The 21,678-nt window shown below is 40.3% G+C and overlaps 1 protein-coding gene across 25 annotated transcripts in view; it reads right to left on the bottom strand.

Annotated features, from left to right (window-relative positions):
• The window catches only part of MAP2K5 (mitogen-activated protein kinase kinase 5), a 279,080-nt gene that overhangs the window by 65,186 nt on the left and 192,216 nt on the right, over positions 1-21,678 (bottom strand). For 17 of the 25 annotated variants that reach the window (XR_013520769.1, XR_013520771.1, XM_054239383.2 and 14 more), the window contains 2 exons: positions 3,489-3,515; positions 3,145-3,177 (listed from right to left, as the gene is read on the bottom strand). Coding sequence is in view for 22 of the 25 variants with exons in the window: in XM_054239383.2 (XP_054095358.1) it covers positions 3,145-3,177; positions 3,489-3,515 (60 nt within the window). In the remaining 3 variants the exon portion in view is untranslated. Of the gene's footprint in view, positions 1-3,144; positions 3,178-3,488; positions 3,516-14,969; positions 15,321-21,678 lie in introns of those variants that run through there. The other 8 variants (XR_013520770.1, XM_078333476.1, XM_054239378.2 and 5 more) reach the window with 2 other exon arrangements.

Below are 21,678 nucleotides of genomic sequence, written 5' to 3'. Positions count from 1 at the left end.
AAAGCACTTTACAATGCAGGTATTCAGGGACTGAGGGAGGACCTGATTACATAAGGACCTTAAGGGAAGAAGTTCTGTTACACCTGAGCTAGCCAGCGCAAACTCAGAGAAACACCACCCACCAAAATTTAATTGGACCGCCCAGATTTCTGATTGGAGCTCAATTCTCCTGTTACCTTGGCTACCCTCCCAGTTCCTGATCTGTGGTCTGAGTTTCATGGTCATGATTCTTACTCCTGTTTAGTTTTTGGTGTCTTCCGTTTGGACATCTGGTTGCTAACACTGGCTTTGTTCCATGATTCCACCTCCTGACTCCCAGACTGGCTCTAACATTCATCTCTGGCCACTCCAGGACTGGCTCTTGCCCACCTTAGTGGTGTTTTACTACATCTTCACTCTTTGCCAGGTCACAACAGGAGGTCAAGCTGAATTCACACAATAAGAAAATATGTTACACTGGGCTTTGCAATAGCTATTTTGTACATGATGCCAATATACCCATCTTGTCTGAATTAGGAACCCTCAGGAGAAGTACTTTTTGATCTGACTTTTCTCTAACAGGTAGTAGTACATACTAGCATCAGATACCCATTTCACAATGGGGTAAATCCTACTCCCAAGCAGTACAACGACTCAAATCTTGACTGGGGCATATTCATTCACAAATAAAAGGCCTAAAAGTCAGATGCAAATGAAGATGGCTAGCTAACTGCCCTGTGGGAACTAAAGGGGAACAGTTAGACCTAGCAAGCAGTTAGGGAAGTTTGAGAAGTGGTTCTCAAACTTTAGTGTGCAGAGAGTTACCTGGGAAGCTAGTGGATTCTAGGCTGGACCCCTAGAAAGTCTAATTCAGTGATCTGAGCCCAGGAATTTGCATTATAACAAAAGCCTTAGGCAATTCTGATGCAGTCAGTCCTTGGACCACCCTATGAGGAACACTGCATCGCAGCAATGAGAACTCTGATAGACATACAGGAGAAGCGCAGTAAGCACAGGACCCCACCAATCCTTCCTCTCTTAGATGCTATAATTCATCTTGTCCAAGGCAGGTCATTTAGCCAATCCTTTCCTAATACTTTTATTGCAGAATATCAGCTCAGTTCCAAGATCAACTTGGCAATGTTCATTTCCCAAGTTTCCACAATGAAGATGGCTTTAGAGTAAATAGGAATAGATGTTGAAGTTACATTTTTTTCTCTTGACTAAGGAAGAAATGCTGTGAAGAAACATATGCCATTTAAGTTATATATTATTGTACTTCATCGATCTTCACTTAAATACAACATCTCCCTACGGTAATTTCAAAAGTCTCATGATTTTGCCCAAATTAAATGAGCATGATATTTTAAATTGAAGAGCAATCACTGCTACTTTAAATAAGGAATGAAAACAACTATTTGATACAGAAAATCTTCAGATGAGCTGTCCAGAAACACACATAGTATTGGCGAGGAATGTCTTTATCTGGATGTTCTTCTGATGCCTAGGAGCCTGGCAGACCAACGGGTACAGCCCAGGAAACACAGGAGGCTGTGCATGAAACTGGGTAGGCAAGTTTCCCCAGGCACTTCCCCAAGCAAAACTGGAGGGGGACCTCAGGAAAACTAGTTAAATTGGGAGGATTCTGATGGGGATAGTATGTTTTGGAACCCAAGATGACAGAGGATATTGATGAGCTATTAGATCCAGGGGGCCTGTCTGATATTAGAGATAATGGAGCCTCCATTTGTTTCAGGAGGATGCCTTCATTTTTACATCAACATGGGTTTATGGCTTGCGTGGGATATATGGACTGACTGATGCAACCATTAAGGATGTTGGAGCCCCACTCTTACTATTATTGTGATATGTGTGTGTGTTTGTTTTTTTCCTAGGAGGATCTTTTTCTCCCAAATCTCATAACTGGTTATACAGATGTTTAATTGGGAGAAATGATTATGAATTACAATTTTTTCTCTCAGACTTTCCTATCTGAGTCATTTATTGCCCTCCCTCTCTAATTACAAGTGTTTTAAATATTTTAAAATTAAAGTTTAAAAAATAAACATTGCTAGTAGGCAAACCCAAGCCCCAAAAAGCTCAGTTTTTAAAGAAAATGTTAATGTTTCTTGAGAGCCTTGTGTATTATAAGACTGATGATCTATGGGAGAAAGGAATTTAAAGTCAGAATAAGAAGTAGACAGGCCGGGCGCGGTGGCTCACGCCTGTAATCCCAGCACTTTGGGAGGCCGAGGCGGGTGGATCACGAGGTCAAGAGATCGAAACCATCCTGGTCAACACGGTGAAACCCCGTCTCTACTAAAAATACAAAAAATTAGCTGGGCATGGTGGCACGTGCCTGTAATCCCAGCTACTCAGGAGGCTGAGGCAGGAGAATTGCCTGAACACAGGAGGCGGAGGTTGCGGTGAGCCGAGATCGCGCCATTGCCCTCCAGCCTGGGTAACAAGAGCGAAACTCCGTCTCAAAAAAAAAAAAAAAGAAGAAGAAGAAGTAGACAAAGTTGAAGGCGGGTAGATTAGCACCATAAAGGCAAAGGAACAGTGGAACTCAATGAATAAGGATGATCAGAGGTAAGCTCAATTAAAATGTGAGAATACAGGTTTTCAGCTACTAGAACACACAAGATGTTAGGGGCATATTCTGAGAAAAATGCCTAATTAGGAAATTAAAGCTGAACCGTTGACCAAGAGTTTTTGAACCCTTTTATCACTCTGATATGCTTTGGGTAAATAACTCAAGGCAGGCAAATTTCATCCAGCTTATACTTGATGTTCAACTCTGACCCTTGCCTTCTGAATGACTTTAAATATCTGTTGAAGAAAAAAATGATACCAGTTTAATTTCCAGCTCCATCCCCATCTGGCCAGGGAGAGGGTCAATTTATATTACTGCGTTCTGTCTTGAGGGCATCTGATACCCCCGAGGACCAGCCTGCGGGACAGTCTGTTTTTGCAGGGTTTCTTGGCCAGAATCAGAAGAGCGGGATTCAGGACAAGGCCAGTTCACGTAACACAGCTCAGATCCATACAACACAACTTGCTCTAAGGATGTTGGGCATTGTGCTTCATTAGGAAACAAAATATAAGCTTTCCACACCATTAGGAATGACTTTAGGAGTGAAAGCACATAAGACGATGCCTCACCTCATCAACAATGCACTGCAGAAGCTGGAGAGGCTGCAATGGAAAAGAAGAGAGCAAAAAGTATTAGCCTCCATGCAATATCTTTACAGTGGAGTGGAAAGAAAAAATCATTAATGCAATAAAATACAGCAAGATTAATCAACAACAGCAAACTCTTATAAAAACATTGACGCTCAGGATGTTCTATTATTTCTAATGGTACCTAATCTAATACAGGCAGTTAAAGGTTTGCATTTTCTTCAAAATGCAATTTGCTAAGTTTAAAACAAGGCATTCAAGCATGCAAAGGAAGCAGCCATCAGGAAAAAGAAAAGTGAATTTTTTTCTGAACTCATAAAGCTTACCATTAAAGATCCCTGGTTTTTCTGAATCTGAAAAAAGGCAATATGTAATTAGCATGTCATAATCAAAATGACTCACTTGGACACATTATGATCACTGAGAGAAAATTATTGCATTGCTGGTGGCAATTTGTGGGCATGTGTTAACACAATTTACATAATGAAAATACACAAATGTTAATAGCTCGCTTCTCATTTATAGGCGAAAGTCAGCAGAATGTTAATTTCACACAACACTTTTTAGTACCCTCCAGGTTGTATTAGAATAGGGAGAAAAACCATAATCCATTTCAAAAGGCTGTTTACGATTCAGATATAAATAATGTTTTATATTGCTAGATTGTGAACACTGGGCTTAATGTTGCAATCATTGCTAATGTTATGAAGCTCACTCTTTTTAAATTAAAAACCGATTTATTTAAAATTGAAATTAAATCATAGTCAGAAATTAGAATTTTGGATTCTTGCCAGTGTCTGTTCACAATCCCCTATTTTGTGAAGAAAACTTTAATTACGTGGTTGAAGTATTTGCCCCTAACTTAGGAGTGGGGTAACAACTCCACCTTTTCCAAAGTTCCTTCAGCCTGTTTCCAGGGCAGCAATGCTCTCTGGGAAAATCAAATTCATGCAAGTTTTACACTGTTTTTTAGGGAATAAAAGCAGAGTCCAGTAAGAGTGCGTTTCTGATCAACATTCTGAAGGCAGGCTGCTCACACATTTAACACTGATAGACTATATTTCTTAGAAAGCTACTAAAACGTGACACAAAAATTAATAAAACATCCTCTTAGTCATTAAAGTACTAAACACTTCAATGCTTCCCCATCCAGGAAAAATAAAGCCGACAGTTATTCTGAACTCAATGAAAATGAAACCCCAGGTACTGAATTTTCTGACGGAGAACTTTCAGGAAACAAATACTATTACTGATGAGTCAACTGTTTTCTGAGATAAACGAGCTCCAATCAGCTGGTAAAATAAAGGGAAACTATCATAGTCCCTTGTATGTTTCTGAAGGTGCTTTAGAAAACTCTTCCCCATATACACACTCATTTTATGTGCACCACCATCCTGAGGCTGGCAGAGATGATCATCTTTACTCTATGATGGGAAAACTGGGTGTCTCAGAGGACAAGGTCCAGGCCTGAGGCCTCAAGGCCGGGGTGTGGTGGTGCTGGGGCTCTTCCTAAGCAGCTTTCCTTCCAGCCTATTACACCTGCCTGTGATCGCAGAGTTATTTGAAAACAACTGGATTTGCATACATTTATACTTGGTATGGTATTGTTGATAAATAATCAATTTTGACATGTTGGTTCCTGTTACCTAGACTGTGAGTTTCTCAAGGGGTGCTGCTACATTTATGCATTTCTTCTGCATCCATGTGGCTGATCAGCACACCCTTCCTCCCAGTGCTTGAATGTTTTAAAAGGTGTTTTCCCATGTATTTGTCAAATGAACATGGTGTCTACTCATTGCTCCTCTTGGTTTTTCATCACTTCCTCCCCAGTCACTACTTTCAGAAACCTCTGTCCCAGGTTGACTGACTTAGTCGCTGTTGATAGTTCCTGCTTAATGTTGTCCTGAATTACTGCTTCTTCTGGTTCCTCCAGTCCAGGAGTACTTCTAGACAAGATTCTGCAGGTAAAGATTTATACCACAAGGGGAGGTGGAGCTGTAACCACCACCCTGAAGCGGTTAAGAATTTCATTAACAAGCCACACCCCCTTTAAAAATACTGAAAAGCCTGGATCCTATGACATGAGATATCTATGGTATTTGCATTTATTTCTTTTCTCAAGCATACATGATACTTTCCTCACCCCCACATTCCTAGTAAGATATATCTACTACAATAGCAGAGTTATTTGTAATGAACAAAGAATTAGAAATCCACTTCTGACATCAAAGAGAATGTTATTCACAAATTTCCAAGAGTCAGGGGATGACAACATTCTTTGAGAACATGTGGCAAACATTCTAAGTGAGAAGTTTTGAAGTGAATTCAGACACGGATTATGAAACACTATTCCCAGTAATATATGAGTTAACTGAGGGGAGAATTAGTTAATTAATTAGAGAATTAGAGTTAGTTCCCAGTAACATATGAGTTAACTGAGGGGAGAATGAAATCAAATTAACTGAGGGGAGAAAACTTCCTCATGAACTGAGGTCTTAAACAAGGTCTCTAGTTTGCCCTATTCTGCAGGTTAAAAGCTTGGTCTAAGACAACTTAAAATTGTACCATTAATTCTTGCTTTTTACTAAAAAAAAAAAAACAAAAACAAAAACAGCAATATCAAAGTCTTTTTTAAAAATCTTATAGCTACACTGTTTTGCCCAGGTTTTTAAAGAGAGATGTTGTTATCGGGTTTTATTATACAGTTTTCATAGCAACATATTATATGAAATCACCTTCATAAATTTTGTATTAAGGTAGCATTGTCAGTACCTGAAATTGATTCAAAATGCTTAAGATACTCAATTACTTTTTAACAGTTACACAATGCAGTGACTTGTATCTTCTATTTCACAAGAATTTGATGATGCAACATCATTGTAATTGATTCATTTTCTCAATTAAATAAAGCTACTGTGCTTTTCTTTATATGAATGCCACACAGACCATAGAGTTAGATCTATTATCTCCTTTTTCTGTCTCAGATATATTGCCATAAAGGCTGTATTCTGTTCCTCTATTAATTCCAGCAGAAAATCTAATGCCACAGTCATATTTTTAAAGTTCTGAACGGCCATGTACTTGGCTGTATTTATATTAGGCATGTTTTTCACTGCTAAGCTCTCTGTTGCTTACCTTTTTCAAGATCACATTACTGTATATGTGCAGCAACCATAAAACAGATCCAGTCAACCTCCAGTCATTGCCTCTGCTTTTGCACACAGTTCATGAAAAAGTGAAGCCCCTAGTTTTATAGCACATTAAAAGTGGAACCAAGGGTCCTCAATATAAAATGCTGGCTTTGTGAATGCCTATCTTTATTCTGGGTCTGCCTTTCAAATGCTTAGCTGTGAGAGCAGAGTTCAGAGGAACACAATAATATTGTTAGGGCTGATGTACCGCCTGCACCTCACAACATATGAAATGCTGTTTGTAACTAACTTGTCCAAGCCCACACTCCTGCTTAAACATTTTCGGTGTGTTGAGTGTTTTCTACGTCTAACTAGTACTTTGGGACAATGAGAGAGAGAACAACAATTGTTCCAGTCACATACTTGGTCAGTCAGTCTCTAGAAATAGTAGCATTTTGATAGATGAATTAGATGAACCTCTTCCCTTTTCTGGGCATAGATTTTTCTTGCATTAGCTGTTAGATCCAAGATTTAAAACCACACTATTGGGATAGTTATGTCTCATTCTGATGTAAGACAGACTCTTATGTGTTTAAATGGGGAAGAATTACTTCATAAAAGGCAGCCACAAGTATCAGTTAGGTCTTGGTATTATTATACTAACATTTAACATATATACTTCCTTACAAGGACCATCCAGTTAGCAATTAGAAAACTCTTATAACATGACTTATGACTGTGAAAAATGATGCTGGAAAGGAAATTGCCAATGTAAAAGTTTGCTTGTGGGGCCTCAACTATTTAGTCAATGACTCCGGTGATAAAAAGCGATTTTGGAAGTCTCACTTTATGCTTCGCTCTCTGTAGAGGAACTTTTTACATACAATAGTAAAACAGATCTTGCTACCAGACTCTTTTACATTGTATTCAGAGGCACAATCAGAAAACTAAAATGAATCCACCTCTGTAACTTAGAGAAGACACTAGCTATAGCTTTCATTTTCTCTTTTACTCTCTGAAATTATGGCTTGCCCTGCAGCTCTTGTCTGGAAGATTTATGTGTGACCTAGGTCAGATCTTCCAATATCAGTTGACAAATTTTCTCTTTACATATTTACTGCTTCTCAAGCTTGTATTATTTTCTCTTAAATAGAAAGAAGAAATATGAAATTAAATCACACGGTTGGAATTTTTAAAGAATATCATGTTCATTTGTTGTGCTACTGGCATCACGTCCTAGCTATCATGTTGAGCTCTTTATTCTTTTTTTAAAAACTTCAAATTTTAGGAGCTGTGACTATTTTGCAAAGACTCTCTTTTCAAATCAGATGCATTAAGTTATAACCCTGGCTAAATATAAACAGGGATTATGGGAAACTGAGACATTCATATTTTAAATCGATTATGATCTAAAGTATTTATGAAAGGAAGGAACCCCAGAGATGATGTAGTTCAATCTACTCATTTTTGCTTTAGGGAAACTGAGGCTCAGAGGGGAGCAGCACCCAAAGTCATAGATAGTGCCTGGCTTGACCCTGACAGCTGGGTTAGGAGGCTGCCCACTGTGAGGAAAACGCATGAACTGTGGAGTGAGAAAGACCCCTGGATTCTAGTCAGACTCCCCATGGTCCCCAGAAGCCCTCTCTCTTCAATGGGGCTTTGGCTGTTGTCTACAAAGTGAAGGAATGAGCTAGAGAAGGCCAAAGATTCCTTGAAGCCAGAGCTTCCCATTCAAGAGCGATGTTTATTTTTCCTACCCAAGGGAGAAATGGTACCAGCAATCAATCTAATTTGATCTGGCACTGTGCTGGGTACTACAACTTAGGAACATACCACCTCCAATCCATTATAACTTACAAAAGCAAAGTGTCCATATCTCAAAAAGTCTTCAATGAGAAAAACAAAACCACTCCTACATGATAAGCTTTATATACATTGCCTGGTACTACTAACTGGTTCCCAAACAGATGACTTTTTTTTTTAAAAAAGGAAGAGAACAAAATTTACTCTGCCTAACTACAAATGGGACTTTTGGCAAACTGATGTGTGGAGATACTAAATGCATTAAGAGACAAAAAAAAAAATGGGTAATATATACCACTTCCAATATAATTCACTTGTGTTCATCAGCGTCTGCTTGTCAGCCTCTGTCCTTGCTCAAGTTCTTATCATGTCTGTGGGTCTATTAGTATATTTTCACAGGACCTAAAAAAAAGTCCCAAGAGGATTCAGCAGGCAGCTACTGAATAGATTATAAGGAGGAACCAACGATTCTCTCATTCCAAGATCTACTCACTGACACCTTCTCTCTGGCCACATCTCGGACTCCAGCTGGGGTGCTGTATTCAGGAGTGATCAGTTTTGAAAAGCAAAAACTAGATATCCCTGAATCTAGCAAGCAGCTAGGTGGGATAGAAAGGCTTTATGATGCCTAGAGGAGGGCACAGCTCTGACGGGACTGGACAGAAAATCATCACAGCCATAAATTAGTTTACTTGGCTCTCGCTGCTCCCTGAGTATCAAGGACAAGGCATTTTCACACAAAATACAACAGCTGGAGCATCGATGTACAGTGAAACATTATTCATTTGCTGGGTCTGTCAGTCAGTGAACAGGAAAAAAAAAAAAAACCTGGCTCTCACTTCATACTATTTTATCTTTTGTGTATTTAAAATTGACAGAGCTCAAGTCCCACCCCACATAGGTGTATAAGAGCCATAGTAAATCCTCCTCTTGGTAATTGCACATTTTAATTTTTAGACTTGAATTTTGCAAGGAAAACAGGGGCTTAGAATTGTAATTTAAAATGATTGATGTGAATTATAAAACCTTTTTCCTGATAGTACAAGGTCTGGCCACAGAGTCCATTAAGTACCTTCCTTTTGAAGAAGATTTTAGACATTTGCCATATCAAACCTTTCTCCTGTCTTCGTCCCAAAAATGGGTGGCCTTATTTCAGAATCCAATTTAAGAATATTAGTTGTGTGCGGAGACAGGGGAGAAGGGCAGCTGGGGGAAGAAGGTGTTGCTTTTTCTGAGACAGGCCCTTTAGACTATTCTATTTATGGTGAAATAAAAACTGCTACAGCAACATTTTAATGTTTCAAAATGTCTGAGAGGTTTTTCCAGAGCTTTCGTTTAGTTGGCACCTCTCTTAGCTTAAATCCTCCACGTGATGTTGGAGGTCACCTAGCACAATTCTTTGCCTAATGTAGAAATTCACTTTATAATATTCCAAACAGATAGGCATTCTGTCTTTGTTAGAAGACTTCCAATGATGAGATTCCAATGATTCTCTTTTGGGCAAATTACATTGTTAGAAAGTTCTTTCTTGGCTGGGCCAGGTGACTCACGCCTGTAATCCCTGCACTTTGGGAGACCAAGGCGGGTGGATCACCTGAAGTCAGGAGTTCAAGATCAGCCTGGACAATATGGTGAAACCCCCATCTCTACTAAAAATACAAAAATTAGCTGGACATGGTGGCATGTACCTGTAGTCCCAGCTACTTGGGAGGCTGAGGCACGAGAATTGCTTGAACCAGGGAGGTGGAGGTTGCAGTGAGCTGAGATCATGCCACTGCACTCCAGCCTGGGCGACAGAATGAGATTCCATCTCAAAACAACAACAACAAAGTTCTTTCTTATTTTGAATCCAAGTATGTCTTCCTGTAAAATGTGCTCATGATCTGGAGCTGTGACAAGTAAGTTTAATAACAGCTCTTTACATATTTGAAGAGAGTGGTCATGTCTCCACGATGCTGTGGAGTTTTGCTATGTTGGCCAGGCTGGTCTTGAACTCCTAGCCTCAAGCGATCCACCTGTCTTGGCCTCCCAAAGTGCTGGGATTACAGGGATGAGCCACCAAACCCAGCCATGCATTCACATTTTTGATAGCCATATCACACAACTGGCTCAACTGAGAGAAAACAGAGAAGTATATAAGTCTGAGACTGAAAAGGAAACACTTTTTTTTTTTTTTTGAGACAGGGTCTTACTCTATTGCTTAGGATGGAGTGCAGTGGTGCAATCACAGCTCACTGCAGCCTTGACCTCCCTGGACTCAAGTGATCCTCCCACCTCTGCCTCCTGAGTACCTGGGACTACAGGTGTGTGCCCACCACTTCCAGCTATTTTGTGTGCGTGTGTGTGTGTGTGTGTGTGTGTGTATTTTTTGTAGAGATGGGGTTTTACCATGTTGCTCAGGCTGGTCTCAAACTCATGACCTCAAGTGATGCACCCGCCTTAATCTCCCAAAGTGCTAGGATTACAGGCATGAGACACCGTACCTGGCCCTGTACTCTTCTATTTCTGATGTGCTTCATACTGACCGAGTATTTGAGAGGCAAAATGAGTGAATGATAAAACCAACTACAGAATCTATACAGTCTGAAAAAGATTCTGTTACTTCTCCCCTTTTATTTGCTTGGCTGAGAAGAGGCCTGCCTAATGCTCAAGTGGAATCATAGACTTCCTGGGGTCTGCAAAAAATCTTAAAGATGTTAAAATCTAATCTGGCTCCCCATCCCTACCTAATCCTTAAATCCCTCCTTCACTGCACTTCTGCTGATGGGGCTTCTGTCTGAATTCATCTTATGAAGGGAAGCTTACTGTCTTCTGACTGTCCCCTCCAACCCTTGCCCCACTTCTATCCTTCTGACAGTACAAATCTACATCTTCTCTGACATGAGAACCCGCAAAGTCAGAAGACAAGTTGTCACATCTCCTGAGAAGTTGTTATGCTCAGGTATTGAAGCTGGTAGGGTAGAGTGGGAGGATGGGACATGGAGAAAAGAAAGGGGACAAAACAATTGGTTTAGAGCTGCAGAATTTGTGTTCTTGGTTCCCTCTGATTGCAAAATTTGCTTTGCCAACATGTAAAAAGTAAACTTGAGCTACATAATACTTTATTGATTTCATATATGTTTATTCAGTCCTTATGCTATGTCAGGTGCTGTACTAGACTCTAGGACCCAAAAGATGGACAGAATACAGTTACTGGCCCACAGAAATGAGTGACTTATAAGTTTCCTGAAATCTAGTAGAAGGGCTAAGATTTAAGCACAGGGCTTGCACTCTCCTCTAAAAGTCACTCAGTATGTGGACAAAATACAACTCTCTAGGGTTTTGCTTTCTTCTCTGAGGGCTCTATAGATTGTTCAGAGACAGCTTTCGCCTTTCCTCCCAACCCCTCAAGCTCCCTACCAGATGGTGATGTTTCTAGGCATTGTAAGAAAGGTTGCTGCATTGGTTTAGGTTCCACGCCACTGAAGATCTTTTTACCATGATGTATTTGGGTGTGGCCTACTGAGATTTTTGAGATCAGCTATAATTGCAGCCAATACATTATTCATATGGGATAAAGAGGGAAGGAATCTTAAAATTGGCTGGGTACAGTGGCTCACACCTATAATCCCAGCACTTTGTGAGGCTGAGGTGGGTGGATCACCTGAGGTCAGGAGTTCGAGCTCAGCCTGGCCAACACCGCAAAACCCCATCTCTACTAAAAATACAAAAATTAGCCGGGTGTGGTGGCACATGCCTGTAATCCCAACTACTTCGGAGGCTGAGGCAGGACAATCGCTTGAACCTATATCAAAATATGGGAAGTGTGAAGGAAAACGTGAATCAAATATCAGTCTTTGGAGCCAGGTGTACTGGCTCACACCTGTAATCCTAACACTTTTGGAGGCTGAGGCAGGAGAATCACTTGAGCCCAGGAGTTTGAGACCAGCCCGGGCAACACAGGGAGACCCTGTCTCTACAAACAACTAGTAAGAAGAGCCAAGACCAGAACTCGGGTTAGCTCTGTGTGTGGGTTTGGGTGGAAATCACATACTGTCAGTGACTTAATTTGTCACTTGTTGGGTGTCTCATTTGCTGCCTCCCATGCCCTCTGCCCTGAGTCACTGAGTGTTCCCAGCTGCCTGGCTACCAAGAAGGCATAGGGCTATCCAAAGAGCAGGACCTGAAAGGAGGCCTTTGGCCAGGAACTTTTTGTTTACAGGATTTTACCAACTAGGCCTAGAGTCTAGATCTCCTCATGCCTTATACCCAGAAGAGTGCTCTCTCCAACTTGTTTCTGAACAGAAAACTACTTGGGAGGATATACATAGAATATATAATTCTATATATTATGACTGTGATTGTGAATGATAAGTTATAATTCAAAAAAGAAAGACTGTAAAGGAAGGCTCTTGTGGGATCAGAAAAATAATGCAAGCTTCATTAAACAAAACAAATAAGCTTCGTTACCCCTTTGGTGTTTCCTCCTCTGAACCTGCAGGCCAACGGATTCTCCTCTCATAAGACTATCCCGGGCCGAGTGCAATGGCTCATGCCAGTAATCCCAGCACTTTGGGAAGCTGAGACAGGCAGATCACCTGAGGTCAGGAGTTCGAGACCAGCCTGGCCAACATGGTGAAATCTTGTCTCTACTAAAAATACAAAAATTAGCTGGGTGTAGTGGCGCACTCCTGTAATTGTAGCTACTTGTGAGTCTGAGGTAGGAGAATTGCTTGAACCCAGGAGGCACAGGTTGCAGTGAACCAAGATCATGTCACTGCACTCTAGTCTGGATGACACAGTGAGACTGTTTCAAAAAATTAAATTAAATAAACAAGAAAAAAAGACTATTCTATCCCCCAAGCTGTTCTTTCCTTCTCCTCATGGTGGTCACCATCTGCAGACCTTGATGTGTACAGCCTAATAGTCCACACTTGGTTCCAACTGGCTGCCTCAGTTTCCCCAAATCCCTTGGAGATGACACCTTGGCTCTGTGCATAAACAACTGCCTCCTTTCCCGGCTCCTAGCTGTCTCTGGGACCCTCTTTCCACCTGGTGTGTCCTGGCAATCTCCAGTCCTAAATCGAATCAGCTCTTTGCTCCTTTTAGGCAACTCATTGATTTTTCAATGCACTTAGCTCATCTGTTTTATTGGCACTAAAGAGGGTTGGGTTCTTAGCATCATTAACATTTTAGTTGAGGAAGAATTCCCAACCCCCCAGGCATTAATCCAGAACTGTTAAACAGCTAAAAAGTAATCTGTGCTCAAACAAAGCTCGGCCAGGTCTGTCCCCTTTTTAACTTGGACGCCAATGAGCCCCTATCCCCAAATCTACCCAAGTTTTCGTACTGAATTGTGATAAGTAAAACACTGGAGTATAATAAAAGTTGATGTCTTTGTCTGTTGCTGCTGCTACTACTCTCCCCCCAGGACCACTCTCCCCCCAGGGATCCATAGCCAGCTAGCAATTACCTGGCAGGCACGGAGCATCCTGGGACAGTAATGTTCACCTCTGCAGACACACCAGTTGGAGGCAGTACTTGAGTGGATGGGTATGTAAAATAAGGATGGCCATTTAGGCTCAAAATTTCTGGATGCCTTATCTTACTTTCTCCCCCACCATCCCTCTAGAGTGAAAAGACCACTGCACTTTGAGTGAGAGACAGTCTGACCCTGTTGCTGAATACCTGGTAGTCATGAGTCATTTAATGGCTGTGGACTCCCGTTTTCCTCCTCTGTAATCTAAGAGTTGGACTAGATCATTGTAAGATCTCTTCGCATCCTGAAATCGTATGCTTCCATAAAGTGGCAGAGTCCATCAATAAAAGCAAAGGGAGAGAAGGAGAAGGCCTACTGGGCCGCAGAGCTTAAGAGGGAGAGATAATAGCAAAGCTGCCACGGGAAAGCCGGACTGAACACCAAGTTCATTACTTTAACCTTCAATTCTATTTTTGGGCTAAACTAAACTGATTATTTAACAATTGTAAGGGAATCATGGTCCCCAGTTACTGAACTAAAAATGACGAGATTCTGTATATAATTCTATATATTATCATGGTGACTGTGAATGATAAATTATAACTCGAAAAAGACTGTAAAGGAAGGCTCTTATGGGATCAGAAAAATAATTCATTTTAGTCCTACCTGATGTGAGACATGGTCATATATTTTCAGAGTTACATAGGTAAATCCCTAAAGAACTTTCTGGAAATATAAATAAAACTAATATTACCCAGCTCTTGTTTACCACCTTATATTTTTCAAAATGCTCCCTTAGGCATTAGTCCATTTGATCATGACAGTTCCTCCCCAGCAGTCTAGAAAATGCCCTGTGATATACCAAGCCAAATTCATAAAGGGTGGCAGGGAACCCTCAGGGGCATAGACCTTAAAATGCAATGACTTCCAACCTCAGATTAGCCCCAGTCATGTAAAGGGGATTCACAAAATTCTCAAACCCAATTTCTTTACCTGGTCCATGCTACACCTGCCATCTCCATCCTGACACATTACTTCCCCCCTCTACCATGCTCCCCTCCCTTTTCTTCCTTCCTTCCCACTGTAACTTTAAAAGCTACCTAGGAGAATTGCTAAACTGTTAAGGAAATGAAAGTAACAACAGTAGTACTCTTAAAGCCTGGAAGGACGCCAAATAGAATATGCTGTTTTAGACCTTTATCTCTCAGCAGATGGACCTCCTTTGGACTTGAGTATCTAGCACATCCTTTCCCATGCTTCTTGCAAAGGGAGAGAAGTGGAAGGCCTCGTGGACCACAGAGCCTAAGAGGGAGAGAAAATAGCAAAACTGCCACATGAAAGCCAGACCGGACACCAAGTTCATTATTATGACTTGGTGTCTAAGTTCATTACTTTAATTTTCCATTTTATTTCTGGGCTAAACTGATGATTTAAAAATTGTAAAGGAATCATCTTACTTGCCTCAGAGCCTCGGCTCAAGCAAGCATCAGCTATCTACCCTGAAACCTTCTTGGCTTCCTGAAGTAAGCTGACCATTCCCTTTTCCTCTTGAGGCCAGGGCATCCCATCTCCTGGAGGACTCCTTTTATATCAACTGCCATCGATTTTATGTTTTTCTTCCAACTGGACCAGACTCTTTTGAGAGCGGAGACCACATCTGTTTCATTTTTGTGCTCCTGGTGCTTAGTCAGGCACAGAGTAGGTGCTCAATGACAAATAATGTTGAATTGAATTGTGATGTATGTCATACAATAGTTTCGAAGGTACTATAGAATAAAACCAACACGAGGTTAAGTGCTTTCAAACAACACAGGAATCATGAACCTAACTGGCTAAGTACAGATATCTCAATTGATGTATTACATGTAATTTATCTCTAATGAAGAATTTCACATTTCTAAGCTACCCACTCTTTGGGGATGATTTCTCTTCCATTTCTGCTCTGTTTTGAGGAAATACTAGAAACCCACCTCCTGTCTTTGGCATAGACTAAGCAAATAAAATAATAAGCCTTCTTGATAAGTATACAATGGATAAGGGGAAGAATTTGACACTGGCAATTTAAAAATTCCTAGGAAGAAGCAAATGTGTCTAATTGAACATCTTCACGTCACTTAAATTTCGTCTCTGCATTTTATGAAATATGCATCTGATTTTATGCTTCAAATATCAGGATATTTTAAATGTCTATATCCTAAATAGTGAGGACAAAAATAAAATGAATTAAAACACATAGGCTAGATGTCTATTTATGAACAAAATTGCATGGATAGTGCTCCTTTAAACTCTTGCAAATTAAAGGTGAGTACTTGAAGTTTGGGGTGATTACTCATCACTATTTTTTTCCTTGATAAGAGACCTCACACACAAAAAACTATATATTTAAAAATGTACTCAGCCGGGCACGGTGGCTCACGCCTATAATCCCAGCACTTTGGGAGGCCGAGGTGGGTGGATCACGAGGTCAAGGGATCGAGACTATCCTGGTCAACAAGGTGAAACCCCGTCTCTACTAAAAATACAAAAATTAGCTGTGCATGCTTGTGCGCGCCTGTAGTCCCAGCTACTTTGGGAGGCTGAGGCAGGAGAATTGCTTGAACCCAGAAGGCGGAGGTTGTGGTGAGCCGAGATCGTGCCATTGCACTCCAGCCTGGGTAACAACAGCGAAACTCCGTCTCAAAAAAAAAAAAATGTACGTAAATCCTTGATGTTCCAAACTTCAAAAAGTTTATACAACAAAAGAGGTTTAGGCACACTCTTTTCAAAGAGTGCACATTTTTCGGTATTTTGCAACTCCAGGCGTGGTGAGCAAAGATAAATAAGATAATGATATCTGTGGTCTAAATTTGACATCGAATATAAAATAATATTAAACAATCAACATTAGAATTAGTAACAATATACCAGTCAAAGGCTTTTAAAACACAAACAAAATTAAAAGCTTTAGTACTTCAACATTAGCATTTGAAAAGTGTTTAATGTTTTTGAATAGTTTTAAGAACATATGCTTTCTACTCTATTATGAAACACATACTCTATCCAGAGCACAATTTATTACTACAAAATAAATGAATGTTTAAAAGACAGTCTGTCAATTGAAAAAAACAAAACACATTAAAATAGCACGTTTCCAAGCCAAGTTAAACAAAATATTTTCTCCTTGACAAGCTGCTTACATTTAAATGAAAACAGGGCAAATCTGGTCAATAATATGGATTGCATAAAATAAAAAGGATCTTAGATCATGTTAATACAAGGATCAGAAAGCAGTAACTTCAATTAAAACTATCCAATTATTTAGCAAACTTTCAGATGCAGCAAATAAATTAATTGGTTTTAAATGAAAGTGCTCAGATAAGTAGCTTTTTGACCTATGAGTAAGTCTCACTAGCAGCAGTCACAGCAAAGCAAGAATCTGCTGAAGCAAAACAAAGCTCCCAGATCAAACACATGTATTGGTAATCAAAAGGCATTTGCAAAACGTATTTCCCTGGTTAACAGCAGAAGGTTCTGAAGCAAATGCCACCTCCGGCTCCTCTCGTACTTCGATACATAGGATATAGGGGGTGAACACACATTTCTCTTACCCAAGAAGGACAGAAGTATCTTGGTTTTAACAACAGGATATTTTCATTTCTGAACTATCTTGTGGAAGGTGCCAGTCGTTACGTCATTAAGAATGCGTATCTTTCACTTAATATCTACCTATGTTTAACTTGTATTGGGATTTAAGAATGCCTCTTTGAGACAAGCAATATGTCATCATTTTGTTCAGCTAACAGGCCTGACAGCCCTGTCTTCTTGAGTTAAGAACAGTAGATCTCTATTTTGTACACTGGTGGCAGAAGCTGGCAGAATAAATGAGGATTAGCCAATTGGTAGTAAAAGTTTCGATCCCAAAGATTCGAACTTTCCTTTTATGCTAGTCCTAATTATTCTATTTGGCCAGATAATGGTATTTTTTTCCAATAAAAATGATCTTTTCCATATACTGCAATAATTTATTTGAACGCCATTCTTACGTGTTTTTAACAAATAACATCACTATTCACTATTTCTTCTCTTATCTTTTTGATCCTTTTTTACTACTTATCATCTTATTTGAAACAGATTTTTAACAGATAAACTTGATCGTTACAAGAATATCTTGCTTGCATTTTATTCAAATAATTCTTAAAAACAGCTTAAAAAGCCGTTGGAATAACATCAAGCTTGCCATCAATCAAACGAAAAAATTCCGCTGGCGGTTGTATAAACATCAGATCAAGTCTGATGTCTTCAAGGATTTCAGAGTGAACCATAAAAAACTCCATTAACTTCTGACAAAGAATGCAAATTAATCACAACATGGGGTGAAATGAAATTAAAGGCTCTTTTCTAATCAATGACAAGGCAGGATGAAATATTTGTTACTCTCTCTGCACTCAGACTGCCTAGGATGTTTGCACTTCCCTTGCAAAGCCCCAAATGTAAGGTGTGAGTACAGATTCACCCACAGTCGCTGTTGAGCCCCCCTCCCTGCAGAGCTATCTGCTTACAAGTCGTGGAGACTCACGAAACACACTAATCATCTGAATCTCAGGTGCATCCAATTTGTTATTCACACTCTCCCATGCCAGTGAAAAGCCTGGCGCAGACAGATGCACCAGGAACCCTAAATGACAGTTTTGGCCTCCGGAAGTACGATCACTACAGCAAAATCTAGTACAGCCTCCAGGTGAAATGTCTGGAGCTCCATATGGAGCAGGGAAAATTAACAACAAGATGAAAATCACTGCAGCAGCAGGGAGTCAGAATTTTTGAAAAAAAAAATGAAATTTAAAGATGAAGAAAGAGAAGTAATAAATTAATGGGGTGTGAAAACATTCAAAGCTTTACAATACCAGGGGCACTATTTGCTCAGATTTTTTCCCTTTTTTTAACTTCAGGTCATTTTGATGTAATTTATTAACCAAGATCAGGAATTGTAGCCAAAAGAAAAACAGTATTTTTATACATGCAAAAGTACTTTAAATACATTTGTGTCTGTATTATCTTCACTTTCCTGTGGCATCTTGCTTGCCAAATTTTCCAGTGCCAGAGCTGATGCATCCCCTGAGAAGTCTCCTTAATGGATTAGCTATCATCGTAATGCAGGGCACTGTTGTAAAGTTTGAATGAAGGATGACAATTTTTAGCAGGCAATCCTTTTCATTTCTCCTAAATTATGGTGTCATTAAACAAACCATTGCCCACCATTATGTTTTTAAGTCAACTGAGTTTGGATCTGCATGATTAACTACAGGCAGCTCCGATCCTTGTCTAGACTTTGCATCTTTCCAGATTACTATTAAAGCTAAATTGTTCCAGAAATTGAGAAACTCTTTCCAAGATATTTGAAAACGCAATTTTTCATGATCCTGTTGCAGAATATGCTTCACAAACACCCAGAATTTAACGGCACTGGGGTCAGTGAGGGCTCTGGGGCCTTCTGGATCTGCCATTACTCTGCTAAATACATGGTAAGAAAAGCAAGAGGAATCTGGGGAACAGTCTTGTCACCATCTACATGGCACAAACCTCCAATGCTCTTTAGCATTTCTCATCTACAGAAGAGGCCTCCTTAGGGCAGAGAAGGCAAACTAGGAGAAGGGTTGCGGGGCAGAGTGAAAAGGAGAACAGGGGTATGAATAGCCAAACCAATTAAGAGGTTAAAGAGTCAGTCAGTTGGCTTATTTCCTGAAAGTCCTAGACCTAACTGTACCCATTCCTGCCTAAGGCAAGGTACTTTGCCTCTCTGTGCCTGAGATGGCTCACCCAAGGGCTGGAAGTAAGTCCCTGCAGGTAGAATGTACAGTCTGAGGCAGGTTCACAGGCTGAGTCGGGAGCCCTTTGTGGGAAGGGTGCTCGGTGAAGCCAAGACGTCATCGTTTTTCCTATTATAGGCAGTAGTACTAAGACTCTGCTCCCAGTCTTTTTTTTTCTTTAGAACTCTACACTGCATGCCAATGAAGTTATGCAACCCTAAGGCCTAAAGGAAACTAAAATAGATAGTGTTTCAGATAACAAACACCTGACCCACAAAACAATGAAACTCATACAGAATGGCTATCTCAACAAAAACCCGGCCCTTTAACCTTTATGTTGCTCCCAGGGCATTGACTGTTCCTAGTATCTTCCCAACACTCCTCCCTCTCTGAGCCCCCACCAGATACACACTGTGTCACCAGCAGGAAGAGGGGCTGCTAATGACTCTGTCAGCAGCACTGATGCTGAGCTGGGGGAAAGACAAGTCTTGAAGCTGGCCCCTCCTCCCAGCTTTACCCTCTGCTCATTTTATACTCTGCTCCAGTTGTGGCTGGCATGTAGCTAAGAACATTATTTTACAACTTGTGATTGATAGTTGGGAAATTCTGTTTTGTGCTGCAGCCCAACATTAGATCCAGGCAGGTGGCCGTTTGTACTTTTCAGAGCAATTTCATATCCATAGTCTTATTTGATCAGCATACCTCCTTTAATCAGAGAGGAAAGGTAGGCATTAGAATCCTCATGTTAGAGATGAGGAAACTGGCACCTCAGAGTTAGAAAGCAACAATTAAGGCCTGTGGTGAGATTGTGTTCGCACCTAATTCTAATTCTAATTTTCTGGCTCCTGGTCCAGAGCTCCTTCCAATAGGCCACTCCTCTCAATTTGCCACTAGTGAAAAGAGCTCAGGCCTAATGCCCTGATTAGACTTTGGGTTCACAGCAGAAATTCCCTGGCACTGTCCCCAGCCCTAGGAACAATCAAATGAATGTGATCTTAAGGATATATGAAAGGCTTTCGTGTTTCTAGGACCAGACTAGTGAGTGAGGTGAGACAGTTCTCAACTTCCTAAATAGAACATTGCTTTGACCCTATGGATGCTTTCTAAAGTAGTGAGTTTCTTGTCACTGGAGGTGTTCAAGCAGGGCGGCTGTTTGTTTTTCGAAGACATTGTAGAGAAGTTTGATTTGATGATGTTTAAGATCCTTCTAACTCTGATAGTCTATGATTCACTCCTGCCTACTCCACTTGGGAGTCAAAGAAACCAAAGCAGCCACAGTTTAACAGTGAGCAAATCAGCCACTCTGTTTGTCCAATTTATGAGGGGAGGCTATTTCACAGAGTGGGTAGGAGTTCAAACGACATAATGTGGCGTTTTTCCACATTCTCTTTGGAAAAACATCCAAAGAGAATGTTTTTCCATAACTCAGCCTCTGTGACACTATAAAAATATACATTTTTCTTCATGTGCTTTGTTTGAGGGCAAAAGGGAGGGGCAGGAAAGGCGTTTATAAAGTATCCTTTCCCTATCTTCAGCTTATAGTATAAGCCTGTAAAATACGTGCCAACTGCACCAAAAGTCATTAGCGGTTCTAGCAACAACGCACCCAAACTTCTGTTGAAAGACTTGGGAAATAGGCCTAATGGCATCAAAGCTGCTTTTATCTAACATGATTCAAGGAATACAGTTGTGTTTTCCCCCCATGCTGGCATAAAGGTTGTTGCTAACTAGGGAGTTGAGCACAGTATTAGAATTTTCCAACTTCCACTTGACTGATTAAATACAGATAAATTTAGATATTCAGGAAAACTATACTACAAAGGTAAACAGCCTCTTCTTAAATTCAACCACAGCCTTCATGAGCTTCACCTGTCAACTGCGATGGCAATCCATTTCTTAGACACATCACCCATCAAATCTCACTGATTAATTACTCTAGATATTAGGAATCTCAAGAATATCACTACATTCTCAACCTTTGCAACTTTTACTAGATGGCTTGTAAGTTTTCTACTAAGATTGGTTTGAGAAATATATTGTATAGGGTTTGTGTGCTCATTTCCAAAACTTCAGGGGATTTCACAAATTGGCCAAACTGACTTGTTTAAAAATTACTGACAGCCTAAGAAGCTTACCAAGATAAATATTCCAATGAGCTGTCAATCCTGAAAATGTGGTTTTAATTTGATGGGCTACCTAGAGCTAAGCAGCAAGGCGACACACACTCAAATCTCACTAAATGCTAGCACGCATGCCAAGCAACTGCATTTTAGATTTCTTCTATAAAGAAAAGATCACATTTAAACAAAAAAGTCTACGAATTTCAAAAGTGAGACTA

The sequence above is a fragment of the Callithrix jacchus genome, chromosome 8 (assembly GCF_049354715.1).
Source record: "Callithrix jacchus isolate 240 chromosome 8, calJac240_pri, whole genome shotgun sequence".
Taxonomy (NCBI): Eukaryota; Metazoa; Chordata; class Mammalia; order Primates; family Cebidae; genus Callithrix; species Callithrix jacchus.
The sequence above is the reverse complement of the archived record's forward strand: the minus strand, read 5'-3'. Positions and strand labels throughout refer to the sequence as shown.